The following is a 23,260-nucleotide window of genomic DNA, read 5'->3' as shown; positions in this document are numbered from 1 at the left end:
TTAAATATCTGTCTAATAAATCGGAAACAACATATGACAATTGGCAGGCGGCCCAACAGACTTGGTTGACGGCAATACAGGATGATAAAACGAGAATGATGTATCAGTGCTCGTGTAAAATATACCAAACAGCGGATAAAACAGGTCGCCATCTGGCCTACCTAGCAAAGGCTGAGATTCCCGCATCCTGTATTGGCCCAATCAAGGATCTGGCTGGCCATCTTATTTATGACACCCCACAGATAGGGGATTTATTCTGTGACTATTTTAAGAATTTGTATACTTCTGAGCTTAGGATCACCCCCGAGAAATGCAGGGGTTTATTGACCACCTCGATCTTCCCCGCCTCTCCCCGATCGATAGTCAGGATCTGGAGAGACCAATCAATATTAGTAAGTTGAGTCAGGCAATTAGAGAGCTGCCAGGGAATAAAGCCCCTGGGCTTGATGGGATTCCAGTCGAGGTGTTTAAGAAACACATAACTGAAATAGCCCCAATGCTACTCACGACGCTAAACCGCAGTTTCGCAGAGGGGCGGCTCCCCCGATCGATGGTGGAAGCAAAGATCATCATTATTCTCAAACAGGGAAAGGAGGCGGATGATCGTGACTCATACCGCCCCATTTCTCTTCTAACTAACGAGGCTAAGATCCTTGCAAAGATCCTGGCCAACAGGCTTAAAAAACATATTCTTAAAATTATTCATCCTAATCAATCTGGATTTATGCCAGGCAAGTCGACCTCTGCTAACCTCCGCCGCCTTTATACCCATTTACAGCTCCCTCTTGAACCCAATGGCCAACCAGTGGTGATGTCACTGGATGCCAATAAAGCCTTTGATGTGGTGGAGTGGCCCTATCTTTGGCCCACTCTGAAAGCATTTGGACTCGGAGTGGACTATATTAAATGGGTACAAATGTTATATGACGACCCTACGGCCAGGGTTTCCCTAAATGGATGGACATCCCCAGCCTTTAAGCTTTCTAGGGGTACGAGACAGGGGTGTCCCCTATCCCCCCTTTTATTTTCATTAGCGATTGAGCCCCTAGCATGTTTAATAAGAAACCACGCCAATATACGAGGCCTACAAAGCTTCAATTCAAGTGATATTGTCTCGTTATACGCAGACGACTTGTTAATTTATTTATACGATTATAGGGTCTCTCTCAAATTCTGGAGGTGATTGCTAAGTTTGGGAAGTTCTCCAGTTTTAAAATCAACTGGAGGAAGTCCCATATCATGTATTTGGGTACTACTCCTCTTCCCCAGCTTCCCCCCCCCCTCCCTTTGGTATGGTCAAATAAATTTAAGTATCTGGGGATTCAGATCACCCGAGATTCCGAAGAATTTATCCAGCAGAATATCGATCCATTGCTGGAAAAGTTTGATAAAAAGTTTAAATCATGGGGTAGACTTTCGCTGACCATGACAGGACGGGTCAATCTAATTAAGATGGTGGTATTACCCCAATTGTTATATATTCTCCAACAATCCCCAGTCTTCCTTCCTAAAAAACTGTTCAGGAAGCTTAACAGTAAATTTTCATCTTTTATTTGGCACAATGCTCGGCCTAAAGTGCATTTAAATAAATTAATGATAGACAGGGAGAGGGGGGGCATGGGACTGCCTGATTTTCGTTTATACTATCTAGGGGCGTAGCTAACGCAGCTGCGCCCCTGGTTAGTTGACCTTGAGGATACTGATACCGCACAAGCATTGGTGGCCCTGGCCACACCCCATATACAACCTAAAAATAGGATCCTACAACCTAAGCTTTACCCAAATGACCCACCACTGGTACGACAAGCCATTAAAATCTGGCAGGAGGCTGGCAAACAGCTTAACGCCCTGGGGCTCGACCCATCTCATCCCTTAGATGACCCCGTCACCTTTAAAGAACTAACAACAATCCAGGTACGAGAAGTATGGAATAGTCACTCAATCACGACCATTAGCCAAGTATATTCTACTGGCCATCTAAAAACCTTTATAGAACTAAGAGATGAATTCAACCTCCCTAGATGATATTTTTTTCGATATTTACAGCTGAAAGCAGCACTTGAGACACAATTCTCAACTGTATATCCAGTGCTAGGCGAGTCCCCAATCAAAAAAATATTAAGGTCGGGGGAGAGTAGTAAACTTACCAGCAGAATGTATATAAGACTTAATCTAGAAAAGGGCGGAGATGTAATGGAGACATTAAGGAACAAATGGGTGCAAGATCTAGGACCTGTTGAAGAGGAGGAATGGCGACATGCCGTCGCCTCTATCACCCAATCCACAAGTGCTATAAGAACCCAGCAGGTCCAGTTCTATATACTGCACAGATCCTATATGACTACGACACGCCTTGCCAAATTCAAAGGTCGAACATCTGCAATATGCCCTAAATGCTGTATCAATACAGGCACTTTTTTCCACTTGGTATGGCAGTGTCGATGTGTTGCCGATTTCTGGGAGGGAGTCATTCAAACAATAGTAGACTCCGGTGTTCCGAGAGCAGTCCTTAGTGACAAAGGCTGTCTCTTGAACATCATGGAAGATCGGAGCCTAAAACCTGGAGATCGGCAATACATCAACATTTTATGCTCCCTGGCGAAAGTCATCATCGCAAGAAACTGGTTGGCTAAGAATGGTCCAAGCCTAGCAGCTTGGGAAGGACTGGTAAATTATACCTATAAACACGAAAAATATATATATATCGGTAGAAATGCACTACTCAGACACCAAAAAATTTGGCACCGCTAGTTACAGCATCACCCTAACCTAGAAACTTAACTGTATATTTAATAGGAATAAATAGGCCATTAGACACGAAAATAAGTTAACAATTAAAACTTTTATTAGAGAATGTATAATTCCACACAAAAGTAAAATGCCACGCACTTATAAAAAAGAGAAAATCAAACAAATAAGTTTAAAATATTATTTAGCACTTGCACTTTAGAATTGTATTAACAAATTAGGCGTATTGACCCAAGACTTAAATAGCCATAGACCTGTACAAGAAAGTAGAAGACGCCATTTGGTACGAATTGACCAACCTGCCGGGGGGTGGGATCGGGTGGGGGGGTGGGTTTGGAGAGGGGGGGGCTGGATATTAGGGGTTTTTTTTGCTTTTCTTTTTCTATTTTGTGTGTCTTTTCTTTTCTTGTATGATATCATTTTATTGGTGCCATAGGTTTTGTATATCAGTTTTCATGAATGCAAGTACCTGCTTTGTGCACCGTGTTAATGTATTGATGGATGAAAATCTATGAAACAAAGGCAAGAAATTTTTTGTGTATGTGTTAAAAAATCCAATAAAGATTATTATAAAAAAAAAAAAAATTATCTTCTAAAAATTTCCAGCGCTCCAGGCTATGCTACGGACGCATATCTGGATTAGGGGTCGTTCAAATCAAAATATTTGCTTCTCGAATGTGTCACAAGCAGCAAAATAAAGAAAGGCAAAATCTCTAGCATTGCAGTAATAATCATTATTTTCGATAATATTATTCCACAATAATACTTCTAAAATTCATTGGATGCCAAGAACGAAATGAGTTTTGGTGGGCATATGTGTCCAGGTGAATTAAAATATAGACTTTAAGTTTAACCCCTTCATGACAGAGCCAGTTTTTGCCTTCCTGACAGAGCCCTTTTTTTCAAATCTGGCATGTATCACTTAAGTGGGGATAACTTTTTTTTGCTTTTACTTATCCCAGTGATTTTGAGATTGTTTTCTCGTGACACATTGTACTTCAAGTTAGTGGTAAATTTTCGTCGATACAGTCTGTGTTTTTTTGTGAAAAATACCAAAATGTCGTAAAAAAATGGAAAATTTTGCGATTTGCAAAATGTTAAATTTTCTGCTTGTGAGACAAATAATCTTACCACTCAAAATAGTGAATAACTAACATAGACCATATGTCTACTTTATGTTGCCATCATTATTTCAACCTCATTTTCATTTTTTTGGACACTAGGAGGCTTCAAATATGAATAGCAAATTCTCAAATTTTCAAGAAAATTTCAAACTCTGATTTTTTTAGGGACCAGGTCAGTTATGATGTGACTTTGAGTGACTTGTATGTGAGACACCCCCATAAATGATGCCATTTCAAAAACTGCACCCCTCACAGTATTCAAAACAGCATTTTGGAAGTTTGTTAACCCTTTAGGTGTTTCACAGGAATTAAAAGAAAGTGTAGGTGAAATTTCCAAATTTCATTTTTTTTGCAGATTTGCAATTTTAATACATTTTTCTAAGGAACACAGTAGATTTTACTAGAGAAATGTGACTAAAAATTGATTCCCCCAATTCTTTGGTTTTCATAAATATCCTATATGTGGCCCTAGTGTGCACGGTGACCAAACCACAGGCTTCATAATAGAAGGAGCACCTACTTGATTTTGGAGCCTCCTTTTTATGAGATTATTTTTTAGGCACCATGTAGGTTTCTAGGCACCATAAGATGCTAAAAGTTAGGTACCCCCCCACAAGTGACCCCATTTTGCAAACTACACCCTTCAGGGAATTCATCTAGGGGTATAGTGTACATTTCAAACCCCCAGGGGTTTCACCAATTGTGGTACAACTGGGCTGTGAAAATGAAAAAAAATAATTTTTCATTTTCACAGCTCAGTTGTATCAAAATTGGTGAAACCCCGGGGGGTTTGAAATGTACACTATACCCCTTGATGAATCCCTGAAGGGTGTAGTTTGCAAAATGGGGTCACTTGTGGGGGGGTTCCACTGTATGGGTGTTTCGGGGGTCATTCAACCAGAATCTGTGCTGCAAAATCCAAAAATCACTCCTTCCCTTCTGAGTCCTGCCATGCACCCAACTGGTATTTTTTGGTCACACGTGAGGCATTGCCGTACTCGGGAGAAATTGGGGCACAGATTTTGGGGTGCTTTGTCTCCTTCATTCCTTGTGAAAATGAAAAATTTTGAGCCAGATCTGCATTTTTGTGTAAAAAAATGTAATTTTTTACAGAAAAATGCAGTTCTGGCTCAAAATTTTTTATTTTCACAAGGAATGAAGGAGACAAAGCACCCCAAAATCTGTGCCCCAATTTCTCCCGAGTACGGCAATGCCTCACGTGTGACCAAAAAATACCAGTTGGGTGCATGGCAGGACTCAGAAGGGAAGGAGTGATTTTTGGTGGTGGAATGAATGGTGGGTGCTATGTCGCATTAGCAAGACCCCCGAAGCACCAATACAGTGGAACCCCCCCACAAGTGACCCCATTTTAGTCACCAGCTTTGGGAGGGGGGCTGGCGCTGCGGCTGGCGGGGGGGTGGGAGGGGTGCTGGCGCTGCGGCAGCCGGGTGGGTGGGAGGGAGGGGGGCTGCCGGGTGGGAGGGGGGGGGGGGGGGGCTGGTGATCGGTGGTAATCGGTGCGGTATATACACACACACACACACACATATATATATATGTGTGTATATATATATATATATATATATATATATATATATATATATATATATACATATATATACACACACATATATATATATATATATATATGTGTGTGTATATATATATATATATATATATATATATAAATATATTTTTCAGTGCATATGTTTATTTTTTTACTTTTTATGCAGCTTGATGCTGCTGCTGCTGCTGCTGCGGGGGGAGGGGGGAGGAGGGCAGCGCTGCGTGCGCTCCAGACGCTCCGGGGGAGCCGGGGGAGCCGCTGCTGCTGCCGGGTGAGTGCCCGGCGGGTTCGAGGGGGGGCTGCACATCGGTGGTGATCGGTGCTGTACTTGACAGCACCGATCACCAGTGAATCCCTGTGTTACCGAGCGGCTTAGCCGCCGGTAACACAGGAAACGCTGTGAATGGCTGTTCAGATTTGAACAGCCAATCACAGCGATCGCCGACCGGGGGGGGCACCCCTGCCCCCCCTGGGCGGCGAGGGGGGATGTCTGCTGTCAGGGACAGCAGACATCACCTAACTGTCACTGCGTCTCTAGACGCAGTGACAGTTAGAAGTCATGACGTATATATACGTCATGTGTCGGGAAGTACTTCCCGACCATGACGTATATATACGTCAAATGTCGTGAAGGGGTTAAGGCAGCAATCTATGGGTGCATACGTCCCCTGTAACGCACCACGTAGTATGGGAACAATGTACATCACCACTACCAATGAAATAGCAGCAATGCCATGAATAAATGCATCAGGATTATAACACCTTTAGCCTGTTATTCACTAGCCTTAGCGAACGGATCTGCTGTGGAGAGGCGAGGAATACTTCATCGTCAAGTGTTGCCGATGGGGTGTTCCATTTCTCGCGCATAATTCAAGGGGTTACACACCTTTACACTGGGGCGTTGAAGTGTCCCCGTGTCAGGGCTGGATCTCTCACTTCCTTTAGGAATTGCTTTTTGTTGGCCCTGCTTATTCTGAACGCTGCGCTAGGCTCCCGGGTGGTTTCTGTTCGCTATTCGGACATTTTGGTGTGCTAATTGCTGAGGTAGGAATGGAGGAGCAGTTACTTACCTGTCCTTTCTGGGAATCCAGATTGCAGCTGTGTATGACCTCTGTTACCTGAAGTCATTTGTACCCATGGGTCACTTGTCTGCCGCTCACTAATAAGGGCCGCTGCGGGCGTGGCCAGATCCCATCATCTGGTTCGCTTGTCTACCATAATTGGGCAGGATGGGATCTGGCTGGCTCTAGTAGTTGTCAATGCAGGGCTGCAGCCATCTACCCAGTAGGCCGGGTCTCCTTGGTTGCGTGGGCTAGGGGCAGCTCGCCCTGCAATGTTTGCACTTCGCAATTCTATTTAGGGAACGTATGTTCCAGGCGTCGGGTTGGCTGATCTGCGCAGTCAGGTTGGCGGGGGTTGGGGTTAATGTTGTCTCTTCTAGGAGATGTTTAGTGCCGGGAACTTCAGGGTGGTACTGGTGCATTACCTAATGGGTATTTATTTTAAAAAAATGCCCTCCCCTCCCCACCACCTTTTGCTTGCTGCTGGTTTAGGGTTGCGCAGACTTTGCTTATGATACGCTATTGTCCGGGAGGAGTCTATCCTTGCTGTTTTGCTACAGCTGCATGGTGCCCCTCGGGTGTCTTATCTGGTAGTGCTTTCTAGGACCCGCGCTGCATTTTTTGCTGGCATCAGATATCCGACTAGTCCCCGGGGTTCGGGGGTTTAAGATTAGGCGGCCAAGATGGATCTGACGGTTGGGGGCGGAAGTGTGTCCTTGGCTCCTGTGGTGCCCTAGGTCATCCTCCCAGTGGCCTTGGCAAACATTTATACACTGGTCCGGCTTTCCTTTGCAGGCTCTGGCTCCTGCAGTTTGGTGGCTCTCTGATGACCTGATGTCAGTTTGCTGGGTCGACGTGGCGTTGTCCAGCGAGTTTCCATTGGGAATTTGGAATCCATTCCCACTGCCTTGGGGCTATAGCCGCTCAATTGGCCTTGTCGAGCTTTAAATCGCTAGGGAGATGGCGCTCCGCAATTTAAATAGTACATTAGGCCTCACCTACTGCGCTGTAGGTCCTTGCGCTTTGTATGTATGTGTTTGATTGAGGTCATTTGTTTATTCCCCCATCCTTGTCCATCCTACTCGGGGATTAGCTACGCTCTGCTCTTGGGCCAGCGTCCGGAGTTTTCTCGTTTTTTGCCTGAACTGACGGACTGAATTTGATCACTCTGATTCGGCTATAGTCTCAATTAAGAGTCCCTCAGCAGGTCCAGTTGTTTTTTCTCCGGCCAAGTACACCCGTTTTTTCCTTATACCCTTCCATTACCTTGCCCTCCCCCTGTTAGTCTCTTTCCATCTTTGTTTCCTGGTATGGCTTCAATTGGTATTGGAGCATGTCTTAAGCACTTAAAATTGTGCTTCAACAGAACAAATTTATTTTCTTTTTTGGCAGATCCTCCTATTATACTTAGGTCACCCCTTTAATATAAATACTACTAGTCTCCTCTTATAGCTTCTCCTTTAGAGGTATGGGGAAGGATAGGCTCAGGGTGTGCATAGTTGAACATTCATTTGTGTATTGCAGGGGTTCTCAAACTCAGTCCTCAGGACCCCACACAGTTCACGTTTTCCAGGTCACCTGGCAGGTGCACAGGTGCACTCATTACTCATTGACACATTTTAAAAGATCCACAGGTGGAGCTAATTATTTTACTTGTGATTCTAGGAGGAGACCTGCAAAACATGCACTGTGTGGGGTCCTGAGGACCGACTTTGAGAACTTGTGGTGTATTGGGCAGCCGGCTGGGCCTCATCTGGGGGTAGGCCGGTTGCGAATTCTCTGTTAGTCTGGTGGCTTGGAGTTCAAGAGCCGTACTGGCTTGAGTTTAGAGGCGTTCCTTGAGGTGAATGTCCGCCAGTGTCTGAGGTCTTTGGTACTTCAGCTGGAGGCAACAATTTGGGAAAATGTCCCGATTGGAGCTGTCGGCCTTGATCTTGAGTGATCTTGCAGCCATTAATACAGCTTGGTTTTTCTGCACCTTGGTTGGTCTCCAATTGTTTCCCCGACTCCGTTTTGAGAGATGTTAGAAATGGTAAGGCTTCTAATGAGGCTCGGAAGCAGCTATATCGGCGGTGGCACAGTGGGTTCTAGCTGCCAGAGGTGCTGTTGACCCACAGGAGAGGATTAGGTTTTGGTGCCATCAGGTCTTCCTGCCTAACGGGGTGCATTTGGTTAGGGATGGTTCATTAATTTTGGAGGATCTATCTCTGGTTGTAGCTCAGTGCGTTAGGTTGGTGGCCGGGCGGGGATTCTGGGCTCAGAATCCCCGCTTTGGCGGGAAAGAACGGCAGGTGAATAGAATTAGTTCTTATTCAAATGATGATGCTACGTATATGTTTGCTTTTCGGTGCGCTCGCCTCTCATTGGCTTAGGCCTTCGCTCGATCACCCGCTCCGGGGGGCAGCGAACCCATCAGATGGGTGGGTAGTCAATGCAGTAGGTCGAGCGGATACCGCTTGTTAGGGTAGGCTTGATTACGTATGCAGATTGTGTGGGTGGAGCTTAGTTAATTAGCCGTTCTTTCTGGGCCACCATTAATTAATTAATTATTAATAAATTAATCTAGCTTAAAAGTGCTAAAATAAATCAGCTAACAATTTCTGCCAAACCTAAGTCTCCGAGTCTTTATTTCAGGTTTAGTTTGTAAGTTTTGAAATGTGATGTATATACATGCTAGAGGTCACACACATCAGATGCTAGGATGTTTAAAGACTGGAAATGATTGGAAATGAATGTTATTGAGGTTAATAATAGCTTAGGACCAAAAAAAAAAAAATTCTGCGATTTTAGCAGGTTTTATGCTTTAAAAAAAAAAAAAGTGTCAGAACCCAGAACCCAAAAAACAAAACGTATGGCAAAACCCATTAGAACCCAAAACCTGAAGGTAATCAGAACTCAAAACCGAAAACGCGAAAAGTGCCCGGTGCACATCCCTAATTTAATCACCCCCAATGAGTTTATAAGAGCAGAGGATGAGACTGAACAGCTTTTTCTGCAACCCTATTAAGGCGTCTAATGCATTATTGAGATGAACCTTTTCTTTCAACTTAAACCTTGATTACCCCTAGCAGTAAATCACACGGACACAAGACCTGAAATAACTCACACGGACACGTGACCTGAAATAACGACATGGACAACCACTGCATAAGTTTAAAAGGTAAAGGGTATTTACAGATGGGTCTGTTCCCATCTTGGCAGGGGATGGCGCTGGCGTCGCCAGCCGCCATCCCCTGCCAGCGCCATGGCGATCGTGAGAAGGGGACGCGCGCGCACGAGAGGCGCGCGCGTCCCCTTCCGACGGCGCTTCCATACGTTTCCCCGGGTCCCCGCCGGCTTGCCGGCGGTAACCCGGGGTCCCCGCCGCCTGCCCGCACCCCCCCTAACCCCCCCCTAACCCTGTCCGTCTCCCTGAGGCGGGGACGGACAGGGTTTTCGTCGCGCTAGCGACGGAGACTGAGACGCGCGTGCGCGTGAGACGCACGCGCGTCTCAGTCTCCTCGCTGGCGAGGCTGCTGGCGGGTCGCCAGCGCGTACATTCTGGCGACCCGCCAGCAAGGATAGGAATAGGCACATACTGTATTGTGGTATTGAAAAGGGATGGCCTAGAGAGCGCTTGGAGACCAGCCAGTCATAAATGTTAGCAATGGCGGCGACTACAACGCCCCAACTTGTAACTAGGGCGGGGAACCGCCCCCATTAAATTCAAAGCCAGCCTGCGCTGTGACTGTCTTGCCGCCCCTCCTAGGGCATAATGAGGACAGTTCTAAAAGTGTCCTGCGTCCCCCCTCGGGGGCAGAACTCACCAGCCTTCCTGGCAGAGGGTGGCAATACCTCACAGTGACCACCTGTACTTCAAACTGGACTGCTGGTCGAGAGCGCCCTCCCGCCAATTAATATTAAAATTGATGAGAGCCAAATTTGGGTGACGGCCGGAAGGCCATGTGGTAGGTTAGCACAAGGGAGGGAGGGTGGGAATCCAGACTCAAGAGGAAGATGGATCGCCTGACTACCTCTTATATACCTCCACCTAAGCTACCACCCCTTCTACACCTGATTGGCTACCCCATCTACACTGCACTTCTATGGGTAAGTGACACTCTGATTTCTATCTTTGTCATACCATCCCAAACTGCACAGACTCTTATATTCACTCATGCCTAGGCAGCCCTCGCTCTCTCTAAGGCGTCTAATGCATTATTGAGATGAACCTTTTCTTTCAACTTAAACCTTGATTACCCCTAGCAGTAAATCACACGGACACAAGACCTGAAATAACTCACACGGACACGTGACCTGAAATAACGACATGGACAACCACTGCATAAGTTTAAAAGGTAAAGGGTATTTATTGTGGTATGACCCTATTGAAAAGGGATGGCCTAGAGAGCGCTTGGAGACCAGCCAGTCATAAACGTTAGCAATGGCGGCGACTACAACGCCCCAACTTGTAACTAGGGCGGGGAACCGCCCCCATTAAATTCAAAGCCAGCCTGCGCTGTGACTGTCTTGCCGCCCCTCCTAGGGCATAATGAGGACAGTTCTAAAAGTGTCCTGCGTCCCCCCTCGGGGGCAGAACTCACCAGCCTTCCTGGCAGAGGGTGGCAATACCTCACAGTGACCACCTGTACTTCAAACTGGACTGCTGGTCGAGAGCGCCCTCCCGCCACAGCTGGGTTCAAAAATTGCCACTTAAAGACAATTACTGTAGAACCCAAGCCCGCCAAACCTATCAATAACTAAGTCAACCAGAGTAACCCAAACCTAATCCCCTATCTGCAACAACTGAACAAATCCTGAAGTATAACGGCCATGCCTGATTCTGACAAATGGACACCATCACTTCTGTAGAAGGATGGGGTCTCCAGTGCCAATGAGGGGTGTCTAACCGCTGGGCCTCCCATGGACGTGGCCACCTTGGAGACCGCAAAGTTAACCTCGCGTCAGATCCTTTCTAAGGACTTAGGGTTCCAGCAGCCTCTCCAGTTGAAACGAGGCACTATGTCGGACCAAATTATCCGCAATCCAGGCCGAAGGCCAACCAGAGTCTTAAAATCAGCCTCGATCCTCAAAAGAAGGCCTATGCTGGTTCCCTGCCTAAGTCGTTACACCCTAGGTGGACCACCAAAAACATCCGGGCGACCCCAACAACACTCTTTGTCTGACAACAATGGTAAAAGACCATTGCACCGGAGACCCCTGACACCGAACCAATGTACTGCCTTCGCCCCTAGCTCTGCCCGGGCCCTGACAGCTAACTGATGATTGGATGTTAGAAAATGAATTAATGCCCGACGAACCAGACAGTGCAATGAGTCGTTGAAGGGGGGGGGAAGGGCTGAAAAGGAAAACCCTAACCGGTTAGCATTCAAACTTAAACTGTATAATGCACAACGTAGGGTTAGACATATAATGCACAACATGAATTAGTACACTAGAATCCAAGTGAAGGGGAAAACCTTAAAAAACCTCCGGTGGACTTGAGGGGGGGAGCCAATTGTAATCAGCCCACTATCGGAGGAAAAAGTAAAAAATTCCCTTCACACCCTCGATTCCATAACGCTGCCGTTACCGAACCGAGTGTAAACATCGTTTTTGGATCCAGCGCCAAAGGCGCGTGCTAAACCTTATCTAAACGAATATAAGATTTATATAAGCGGAGGACTTCCAGCGGCCGAGTTCTTGTATGGCATTCACTGGAAGACCCTCCACTGCTGCGTTGGTGGCCGCACCAATACCGAACGAATGCGTCCCGCAATCGGCGACCTCCAAACCCAACGCAGCCACACAACGCTTAAACACAGCAGTGCACAGTAAGTGCGTCTCGGCCATGTGTCAGCATGTGCGAGGAACTGGGCCGAAGCGGCAGGCCTCAAAGGCAGATATGCCGTGGCCAGCCGCACGGTGCAGATCCCCTTTCCAGCAGGGACTTAAGGGATACCCAGCGGCCTCTGCCCAACTGATCGGTCTCAGACCGGCAGAGCACACAAGGACGAGCCGTCCTGGAAGACCATGTCTTCGAACCGCACCTAAATCAGTGGCATTCTTGCTGGCCGCCACCAGCTCGCTGACCCTAAAGTCCCTAAGAACGCAAAAGAGAACGCCACCCGAAAGAGTGACGTCTCTTCTGCGCTCCCCGCTATGCTCTGAACATAGGCTACAATTTCCACTGCGTCTACCACTCGCTAGACTTGCGGGAATCCGCTGTCGTTGTCTGCACTCACGCCCGCCAATCAAAGCTCTCGCTAGCGCAAAGGCTTTGGTGGGGTCCCTTTCTCCGCGTAACTTAGCACGGAATATATCTCGGCTATGGACAGGTCCGCGCCATAATGCCCACGCACGAAACAGCAACGGTGATCAACCGACTTCCGCTGTTCCCCGGGGACTCCTAAAAAAGGCCGCCCAGTCCTGCAGCGTGGCTGCACATGCCCTACGGGTGGAGGGGGCCAGGGATGGCCAGGTAATCCTCTCACATCTGCTCCCTGACCTGCCATGCAGGACATGGACAAGTGAGCCCAAGGGGCGCAGCGCTCGGTACCAACTCGCGAAACTTTGCAAATTAGAACCGCTACGGATCCTCGGCTATGCCGTTGACACCACTATAACGTGCTGCGCCATAAAATGCATGTTGACCTGCAAGCAGCGTAATACCAATGTTCGAGCAAACGCAGTGTAAGGGGTGAAAAAAGGTGCCTGGTTGTTAGTGTTGTGCACCCTTCCTAGGTTATGTCACTATAACCTACCGTCTGGCATGCCAATCCATGAGCCCACCCTCCCACCGCTACAACGATGGGAAAGAACTCGAATAGCAGCCAAATGGCCATGAAACCACTCCCAATCCATGATTGAGGCCCTGGGCTGCGCGCCATACGCCCTGAAAAAATGCCCCGAAACCCGTGGACCCCGGGGCCTGCGTAAATACTGAAGCCTGGTCATAGGCGAAGGCTCTGCGGTCTAAAGAATCACCCCTTAAGGTCCACCAGAAATGGAGACCAGCGACCAGGTCATAGCGTATATCCCGGGACAGCCTAACCATGGATGGGGAACCTCAGTCCCCGCTGTAGCCCCTTCCCGCTCGAGGCGAAACCCTCGCCCCTGGGGGCGGCCCAGTACTCAAAGCTAAGGGACCCCCAGTAATGACTGGACCTGCCCTATATTGGCCTACCTCTAGGCCCGGCCGCCCTGGATAGGGACCAGCAACTTATAGACTCCGTCAGCCGGCTAGGCCACAGCCGCCGGCTGCAGGGCAAATCCCTGAGCCTGGGCAAGACATGACGCACGGTGACCCGTAGGTCCTGGCGTCGGCCACTGATACCCATAAGTTAGGGTGTCACGGGAGGAGGCAGGAACGGACCCCATGTCCCGCTTGGCCCTGAGTGCGTAGTGCCAAAAATTGTGGCCCAACCCGGGTGCTTTATCAACAGCTGATAACGCCCTTGCAACTTATCAGTAATAGCATCGTTAGTGGATGCCCCGTGTGGGTAAGACAGGTGCTGGCTTACCGGTATTTACCTGAAGCCTTCTTGGGTACTACTCCCAAAAGGCGAGTAACACGCGCTGGGCCATGGGTCAGCCGTGTACGGGCCAACCCCTCTGCTCAGCTCACGCCTGCGTCTCACACCTCGGGGGCATACACCACTGATTTCAAATTCCTGCCAGGAACTACCGTTGCGCCGTCGGGGATGGGCAAACCAAAACCGTAACTAAACCTTGTAACAACAACAGGGCCTCTTCCCTGTTAGTGCAGGCATGCATACGGGGTTCCAGCTCGAACAGTACTATAAAGATGTGCCTTACTTAGAGCTGGTGCTGGTGTCGCCAGCGGGGTGGCTTTACAGGTCTTAGCTGGGTAGATGGCCCCCAATTACATCATTCGTGGCGAAAAGGCATTTTCCGCCTCTATCACACTCTGCATCGTTGAAGGCAAAGCCTTTGCCTTTTGCGGCAGGCTTGTACCCTTCCTGCCAGGGGGAACTGGCTTCTCGGGATGTGACTATAAGCAGCGTGGCCTTTACCCATGGTCCGCCCCCATATGCTGACATGCTTAAGGCCCTCGGCCGTAACCCGGCGTGGGTCAGACTAAGTTTCTCGTCCTAATCCCTCCGAGCCTTAACCTTGTAAGCTAGAAAAACCCGTATACAAGGAACATGTACCACCGAAGGCTGTTGCGCTTCGTGGGTCTAGGGTCAAAATACGCCAGATGGAAACACTTAACCCAGTGGTGAAAACTCAGATACAAGTTTTCACCGGCACCGGCCGATTTCCTGGCCCTGCCGCAATAAGTTAACGTGAAAACATCCCCGAACTCCCTTTGGCTATTTTTCCCTTAGTGCCTACATGAAGGCCCCTGGACCCTGCAGTGTTGCTGCGGCTGACCATGTCAAAGGAAAGAAGGGACCCAGCGACGGATTGGTCTTGCTAGCCCGCTTCCCCTCACCCCTGCTTGCTATGCAACTGCGCGCGCTGCTAGCTAGGCAAACCAGCGGGGGCGTCTAATGGTTCCTGACTCCTCGCAGCGGCGGAGGAATGGCCCGCAGAATATTCAGAGGTATCATACTCATCATGCTCACCATCACCCGAAAGGTCGACAGAACCCAGAGACCAGGCCTCATGCGGCGTCCCTGCTGCAGCTGCAGATGCCTGTGTACTGTTCTCTCCAGAATGATGATCCACGTCCGCGGCCGCCCGCCGTGCAACTGATGAGACCTTGGAAGAAGCATGCCAAGTGGTTAGTGACTCACTTATGACCAGTGCAAAAACCCAACCCCGCCCTGAAAATGTGAGGGGCGGAGGTAGCACCGTAACCAACTTTATTAGCAGAGGCCTGAGAGCTGGATGGGGACAGGCGGGGAAAACCGCCTGCCCGGTGGGAGCTGGCGGTAGCTGAATGGCATGCCTAGGGAATCTCGCTTAAGCCCGGGGGAATATACAAACTCCACTCAGTGCTGCGAGGTAGTAATGCTAACCGTTACACCATACATGCTGCCCATGGGCCTGCCCAATTCCGGCCGAAAGGGCCGGGAAACTGCCCCCCAGAACTCCCCGCAGGGAAAAACGTCTGACAGGGGCGGGTGGGTAGCTGTACCCGAAGCGCCGACGGGAGGGTATTGGGTCTGAAGGTCCGTGGCAGGAAAATGTGCCCAGAACCTGGGTAATGCCCAGATGGGTTACCTGTGCAGGCGTGCCGCCGTACGGCGGTGCCCATGGCGCCCCCGGCCCTGAGGCACCGGCAGCGCCCTGCCGGGTGCAATACCCCCCAACAGAGGGAACAACCCTTTGACCCCGGAGGGGGAAGTTGTGGGCGGTGACGGTGTCCGGACGGATACAGGGGAAGCAGGGGGCGGGGTTGCCCTGAACCCGCCCCTGGAGGGGCAACCCATATGTGCCAGCTAATGGGGCCCTGGTAGCGGTGATGCAAAAAACGGCCAGCAGGGGGAGCCAGAGCTCCATGACCTGCGGCCAGCATGCCCTGGAGGGGATACAGGCCGCCCTCATACCTGGGCGACCTGGCCCCCCCCCCACTGTGTTTTTGGGACATGAGGCCCCCCACCCCTGGTGTGGGGGGCTGTGGCCCTGCCGCCGGAGCTGAGCTCCTGGGCGGCTCATGTGACCCCCCCAGCCACCGCTCGGACGCGTTCTTGTCCAGCCAGAGGGGGCTGGGGAGGGGGGCAGTCGGTGCAGAAAACGTGGGGAGGCCCCCCAGAGCAGCCGGGCGAGCTGGGAGGAGGCGCGGGGACGGGGGAATGTGCAACCATGTGCACCCCCGCGCCCCGCTCGGAGCATGCGCCGCCCGGAAGTACCCTGTTAAATCCAGCGGCGAGCAGGGGGTGACGCGTACAACGCGCTCGCCGCTGTAGGGGGAGAAGAGGGGGAGCCCGGCCGCGGAGATGACCGCTCAGGATGGCGGTAACTTTGTGGTGAGGCTGCGGCGCCCGTCTGCCGCCACCTCGTGCTGCTGCTGTTGCAGACAGTGGCCGGCAGACTCGGGCAGCCAGCGGGGAGGGGGAAAGGGGGGGGGGGGTGGTGGTGATCTGAGGGAGCGGCGCCTGGCTGCTGGGACCATAAGAAGTTATTGTTCATTACTTAACTTTGTTTTACAATCTCTTGCAGCTGCGCTCCGACCCTGCTCTGCCCCGACTGCAATCCAGACTCAAGAGGAAGATGGATCGCCTGACTACCTCTTATATACCTCCACCTAAGCTACCACCCCTTCTACACCTGATTGGCTACCCCATCTACACTGCACTTCTATGGGTAAGTGACACTCTGATTTCTATCTTTGTCATACCATCCCAAACTGCACAGACTCTTATATTCACTCATGCCTAGGCAGCCCTCGCTCTCTCTTATCTTTATAATAACTGACTGTTTTCCCTAAGTAAGGTCAGTTAAAGGGACTGCAATGGTAGTAAAATTGTTTCTAAACGTTCTGTTATACCCAGTTATTCCAAAAAAGGTTCTCATCTGCTTCTTTTTAAAAGATCTGGGTCACTTCTGTATTGCCTTCATTTTATTGGGGATTTAGCAAATCACGGCCTATGGTGTATGCCAGATGCTTTACTTCCTCCATTCCTAAGCAACACATTTTTGGGTTATCTGTTAAACTTGTCTTATGAATGGAGTCCAATATTGCTTGAACCCTGCCTGGGCAAGTGAGTCTAACCATCAGGACTTTATAAGACTAAAGTATATCATCAAGATAATCAGCAGCATACCATCTACAAGGCCTTACAATTCTATCCATTGGTTAACTCTAAAGCAGTTAAGAATCATACAGTTAAGAGCCAGCCTTTCAATAAGCTCATCAACAAGAGGCATTGAGTAGGCATCAAACTTAGATGCACGGTTCAAATTACAGAAATCATCGCAGAAGAACAAGCTACCACCTGGCTTTGGAAGAAGCACAACTGGAGCTGACCACTCACTACGTGACTTTTTAATTATATCTATGCTCCCATTGAGCTTCTAGTATTGTATTTGGCTTGAGGTTAACCTTAACCACTGGTTCAGTAATGACATCATAGAGTATGACTGTTTTTCCTTGTACTTTAGAAAATAAATCTCTATTTCTAATTCTTTAGCCATTGGCTGTTGACTATTTGATCGAATTTTTGGCTATTACCTCTTCAAGAACCAAAGGTATTTATGTTACTGGAGGGGCCGTGGTTGCTTATAGAGCCTTTCTTTCCTTCCAAGAATTTATTCACATGCTATATCTGGTTATGCTCTCCTTTTCTGGCTAGTATCCTTTTTATTTAGGGCCAGCTTTAAAAGTGATAAAATGGAGAGTGATAAACAGCCGACCAATCAGCTCCTGATCTCACAGAACCTTGCTCCCTTTGTTATTTGCACTTTATTGGATCATCTCACAGATCTTACTACCTTCAGACTTACCTGGCTATTGGATTCCATCTTTGATACCATCAATGTTCCAAGCTTGCACGTGGAGCACCATTAGCCTTTGTTATATAAATGTGCCGAGGGAGCCACTGCACAATGGTATAAGAGGGCATCATAGAATATGGGATCTCTATAGCCTCTATTTCAAAATGGGATTGCATTTTGGAGATAACTTTTGCAAGTGGAGGATGAGATGCAGTTTTCCATTGCTGAGCACTAGTGGCCTTGGCTGATATGAAATGTGGCCCAAACCATGGCAAGCAAATGTGGGTACTGTGTTAAGATACCAATGCAAAAGGACCAATGAGGGATCTAAAATCAATGTGACACCCAAAACATCCTGAACCAGGGCAAACATGTCCATCCAAATGGGCAGTAATGGGGGACAGTCCCAAAAAACATAGAAAGTACAGTACGGTCTACGAACGACACTGATGGCGCTTGACTCCAATGTTTCGTTTTATGCATACATTTTTGTGGTATACAGATGCGGAAAGAAAAAGATATCTGTCAGATTACATCCAACAACTGAACCAAACTTTTAGGTATAGAATATCTATAAGACACCTCCATGCGTGTCAAGGAGCAGGAAAGGAGACTGTTTTGGGCGTACTACATCCGCCGCAGCATAACATCTTAGCCGGGTGCACGCATAGGACTAAAGCGCACCAGACGTCACTTCCGTGCGTTCCAGACGCCGGAAGTGTACGGTCGTGATACAAAGATATCACCTTTCCAGACCCTCTACAAGCGAGGAAAGTAAAGTAAGAGAATACTAAAATAGCGATTAAATACCCGCTGGTAAAAACATACATATAAATGGTTTTAAAATAGGTATCTTATTATGATGCCATCAATCCCGGATATGCAAATATGAAAACCGGAAGTGATGATCCGGCAGGGTATATAAAGCTGTAGATTCAATCACTCTGCAGCCTTGATAAAGACAGCAGTAGCTGTAGAAACGCGTTGGCCCAAGGAGTGACTGAATTTTTTGGACCTGGGTTGTGGCTGTGTCAACCCCAGGCCACCACTCAGGTAACTCCCTTTTTAATCTTTGTCTTTTTATGTATTTTATGTATTATTGGTGTGATGTACAATACATTTTTGAAGTGGCACTAAGACCATTCATTTTTTCTTATTGCCCACACCACTGGTATATGAGTTGAATCGGTCAAAACCGGATAGTACATCTGTAAAGAACCTGCTACGCATATGTCTGTGCTAACCGTGCTGTAAGTACGATACGCTTTACATTTATTTCATCTTCAGACCTATGACACTTGGTGGATAAAAAGATACCTTTATGAGCATGGTGTAATTATTTCTCCTGTGAGTTTGGTACGCATCTGGTGGAAGGTGGTTGTGTGAAACCTATACAATTGTGGTCCTATGCTCATTCATTGTTATATCCTCTTCTCTCACCGAACTCGACACATGAATGTGGAGTGAGACGTGGAAATATTGTGACCATAGTCGATAAAGAAACCTTGATGAGAGGCATATACTTGACATAATAGTGAGTACGGTATGCACACCAGTGACCTACCAGACCTTAACACAGGTGGTGACCCCATAAAAGATACCTTTATGCACGGGGGCTCACGATTAACTTTGTGAGTTCGGTACGCTCTGAGATATTCTATACCTAAAAGTTTGGTTCAGTTGTTGGATGTAATCTGACAGATATCTTTTTCTTTCCGCATCTGTATACCTCAAAAATGTATGCATAAAACGAAACATTGGAGTCAAGCGCCATCAGTGTCATTCGTAGACCGTAGTTCCTTTCTAAGGAGGACCCTCCAGTGACCCTCCATCTACACTGAGGCAGCAGGGACTCTAAGATTGCGCCTTGGGATCTTCTATTTTTTCTATTGTTTGTTCTATAGAAAGTACAGTAGTCTTTTGTATATAATTTTAAGGATCATCTATATAATGTCAGTGCGGCTCTAAACACTGACATCTGTTGGCAGCGAGTTAAAGTACATTTACTAGCTTTGGAAGCATTGCATTTGTCCCCGTCCGTCAAATCACCATCCACCAGAAACCTGCGTATGGCGATCTGGCGGAAACAATGAGTCTGGCCCAAGGCCGGACTGGGTCCAGAAATCGGCCCTGGCATTTTGAGCCCACAGGCCCACCTGCAGTAGGCGGGACTCTTGCGCAGCAAAGCCGTGCATCAAAAAGGGGGCGTGAACTCATGGAAACGACGTGTGGCATCAGAAAGAGGAGGCATTACACATTATGGAACACATCGTAATGCTCATTACACATTATGGAACACACCGTAATGCCCATTACAGAATATGACACAATCTGGACCCCACAGGCTGCTCCCCGTCTATAATAGCAGGACACAACAGGCTGCTTCACCTGTATAATGTCAAAACACCACAGGCTACTCCACCTGTATAATAACAGGAAACACAGGCTGCTCCCCCTTCACAATAACAGAACACCACAGGCTGCCCCCCTGCACAATAACTGGACACCAGAGGCTGCTCCCCCTGCACAATAACAGAACACCACAGGCTGCTCCCCCTGCACAATAATAACACCACAGGCTGCTCCTCCTGCACAAAAACTGTACACCACAGGCTGTTCCCCCTACACAATAACTGGACACCACAGTCTGCTCCCCGTGCACAATAACAGGAATGAGGAGTAGTAGTAGTAGTAGTAGTACGTTTATTTATAAGGCGCCGCAAAGTGTCCGCAGCGCCGTACATAGCAAACAAAAAACAAATGACAAGGTAACGTACAGGGTGTGTTGAAAAATACAGTATAAATAGGGGTATAGCTGGTAGAAATAAAATCAGCATCAGTTCAGAAGTAGGTGTCAAAATTGTCGAGGGGACTGAAGATGAAGTAGAGGAAGGGAAGAATAGGACAGGAGGACAGGTGAGGTAAAGAGGTAGGGTGAGTACGTGAGGCAGGAGGACCCTACTCATAAGAGTTAACATACTAAAAATAGGTGGGTGGACAAACGAAAAACAACAGGATAAGTAGGAACGGAGGGGAACGGAGGCAGGAAAGGAGGATCAAAAGAGGTTAGGAGGAGGGATAGGCTAGTCGAAAAAAGTGGGTTTTGAGGGAGCGCTTGAAGGAGGTAAGGGAATCAGAAAGCCTGATGGGTGGCGGGAGGTTGTTCCAGTGCAGGGGGGCAGCGCGAGAGAAGTCTTGGACACGGGAGTGGGAAGAGGTGATTAGGTGAGAGGTCAATCGGCGGTCAGCGATGGAGCGAAGAGGACGAGAGGGAGTGTGGATAGAGATCAGTGAAGAGAGGTAAGGAGCGGTGGAGGAGGAGAGAGCCTTGTAGGTGGTGGTGAGGAGTTTAAAGATAACTCGGAAAGGAATGGGGAGCCAGTGAAGAGATAGACAGTAAATCGTTAGTGACTTTGGTCAGGGCAGTTTCAGTGGAATGTAAAGGGCGGAACCCGGATTGGAGGGGGTCTAGAATGGAGTTAGCAGTAAGGTGGCTTAGGAGATGATTATAGGTCAGACGTTCTAGGAGCTTGGAGGAAAAAGGGAGGAGGGAGATGGGCCTGTAGTTGGATGGAGAGTTGGGGTCCAGATTTGTTTTTTTGAGAATTGGGGAGACAAGAGCGTGTTTGAAGGAGGAAGGGAATATCCCAGAGGATAGGGAAAGATTAAAGAGGTGAGCCAGGTGAGAGCAGACTGACGGACTGAGACGACGGATAGTATTGAAGGGGATAGGATTGAGCGGGCAGGAGTCAGGACACCACAGGCTTCTCTCAGAGAAGTTCTCTGGGAGAAGCCTGTGGTGTCCTGACTCCTCAGTCCTGTTTTCCCTCTGTACATATGCTATTTACCTGAGGCTGTGAAACTGATTTCGCCGCTGCCGGATGGACACCAAAGCTGCAGCCTGCAGCACTAGCAGGGTGAAGTAATGTGCACACACAAGCCGACCACAGGAAGTAGGGTGCCGTGTGAGGATCAGCACAGGCAGTCTGTGCTGATTCCTTCCTGGCTTCTCCTCTGCCCCGCCCTCTGTCACAGCCTGACTACACAGGTCCTTAGTGCAGGAGACCAACGGCCATGTTCCTGAAACCGCGGTCATATTCTTTAAGCTGCGGCCAGTGCTGCCGAACAGAGGATAGTCCCAGCCACGGCCAGCGACCAGTGGGACTCAAATTCGGCCCACCTGGCCAACGTCCCTTCTGGCATTTGCCAGAAGTGCCAGATGGCCAGTCCGGCCATGGTCTGGCCCCTTCTGTAGATTAGGGTCTTCTGCTCACGGAACTTGTCAGCCATCACAAGTGATTATTGCAACATTGTGAATTGAACCAAATGTGGGAAATAAAGATATTAATTTTCAAAGTAGTTCAAATGAATTCACTTGTTAGTCTCATTTTAGCCATAATTTGTTTAATAATCATAGTGACATCTAATAATCATTACAGTGTATTACACAGAGATCTTGCTAATTATTTACATGAGCTACATCTGTAAGGATTGATAGAGTGGGGAGTGGTTCATTATGTTGAAAATCTCTGTCGACTAATTATAGGTCAACATCAAATATTCAACATAAACAAGGTCGACACTGGAAAAATATTGCCACAGAAAAGGTTGACGCATGAAAAGGACGACACATGAAGGTCAACATGCGTTTTTCACTTTTTTTGGGTTAATGCCGACACCTGAGCATGAAACACTGGTGTCAACCTTTTTATGTATTGACCATTGCCAAGCCCACCATTTGTTGATGTTGACCAATTGACCATGCCGAACATATGTATGTTGACCGAAGAGTGTACACATATTCACTTTCAATCTAGACCATCTCGTTACCGATAAAGTGGCAGGAGTGTGAGGATGTCAGTCACACCTATGCCAATTGGCAGTGGCATTACTATATGGGTACAGGGGGTGCTACTTGCACCCAGGTGACATCAAAGTGAAAGAAGCTGGTACAATACTCTTTGCAGCAATCGGCTACCACAGATATATAGACAGCACTGCAGACAGTCTCATCTCCGGGGATGCAGGACTTGCCCCCGTAGTGTTGAAATTAGCCCCACTTTATGTGTTAGGGGATAATGGCCTGCTTAATCCTGAAAGGGTCTCACACCCCATTCTGGAGTCTCCTGGAAATCCTACGAGAGTAGCTATGAGTAAATAGGAATTAAGGGGATTTCATTTATTTGGTATGTAGGTTTGGATAAAAGAATCTCTGTCTGTGACTGGATTTATTTCCTTTATTATATTGATTTCCATTTATGTCTAGATTGGGCATGATGATTAATCAGACTCCCTCAGGGTAACACTGTTGTCACAATAGAGCTTCCCACTTAGGTCTTGGACCATGCATTAATAGACATTCTTGGGCACAGTGT

The 23,260-nt window shown here is 48.1% G+C and overlaps 1 protein-coding gene across 1 annotated transcript in view; it reads left to right on the top strand.

Annotated features, from left to right (window-relative positions):
• The window catches only part of LOC146079756 (uncharacterized), a 71,511-nt gene that overhangs the window by 34,704 nt on the left and 13,547 nt on the right, over positions 1-23,260 (top strand). Inside the window, exon 3 of the mRNA XM_083186407.1 lies at positions 16,611-16,754. Within this exon, the coding sequence (XP_083042533.1) occupies positions 16,611-16,754 (144 nt within the window). The remainder of the gene's footprint in view (positions 1-16,610; positions 16,755-23,260) is intronic.

Source organism: Crinia signifera, chromosome 5, assembly GCF_055691185.1.
Source record: "Crinia signifera chromosome 5, ASM5569118v1, whole genome shotgun sequence".
NCBI lineage: Eukaryota > Metazoa > Chordata > Amphibia > Anura > Myobatrachidae > Crinia > Crinia signifera.
Note: the sequence above shows the minus strand (reverse complement) of the source record. Positions and strands in the feature narration are given on the sequence as shown.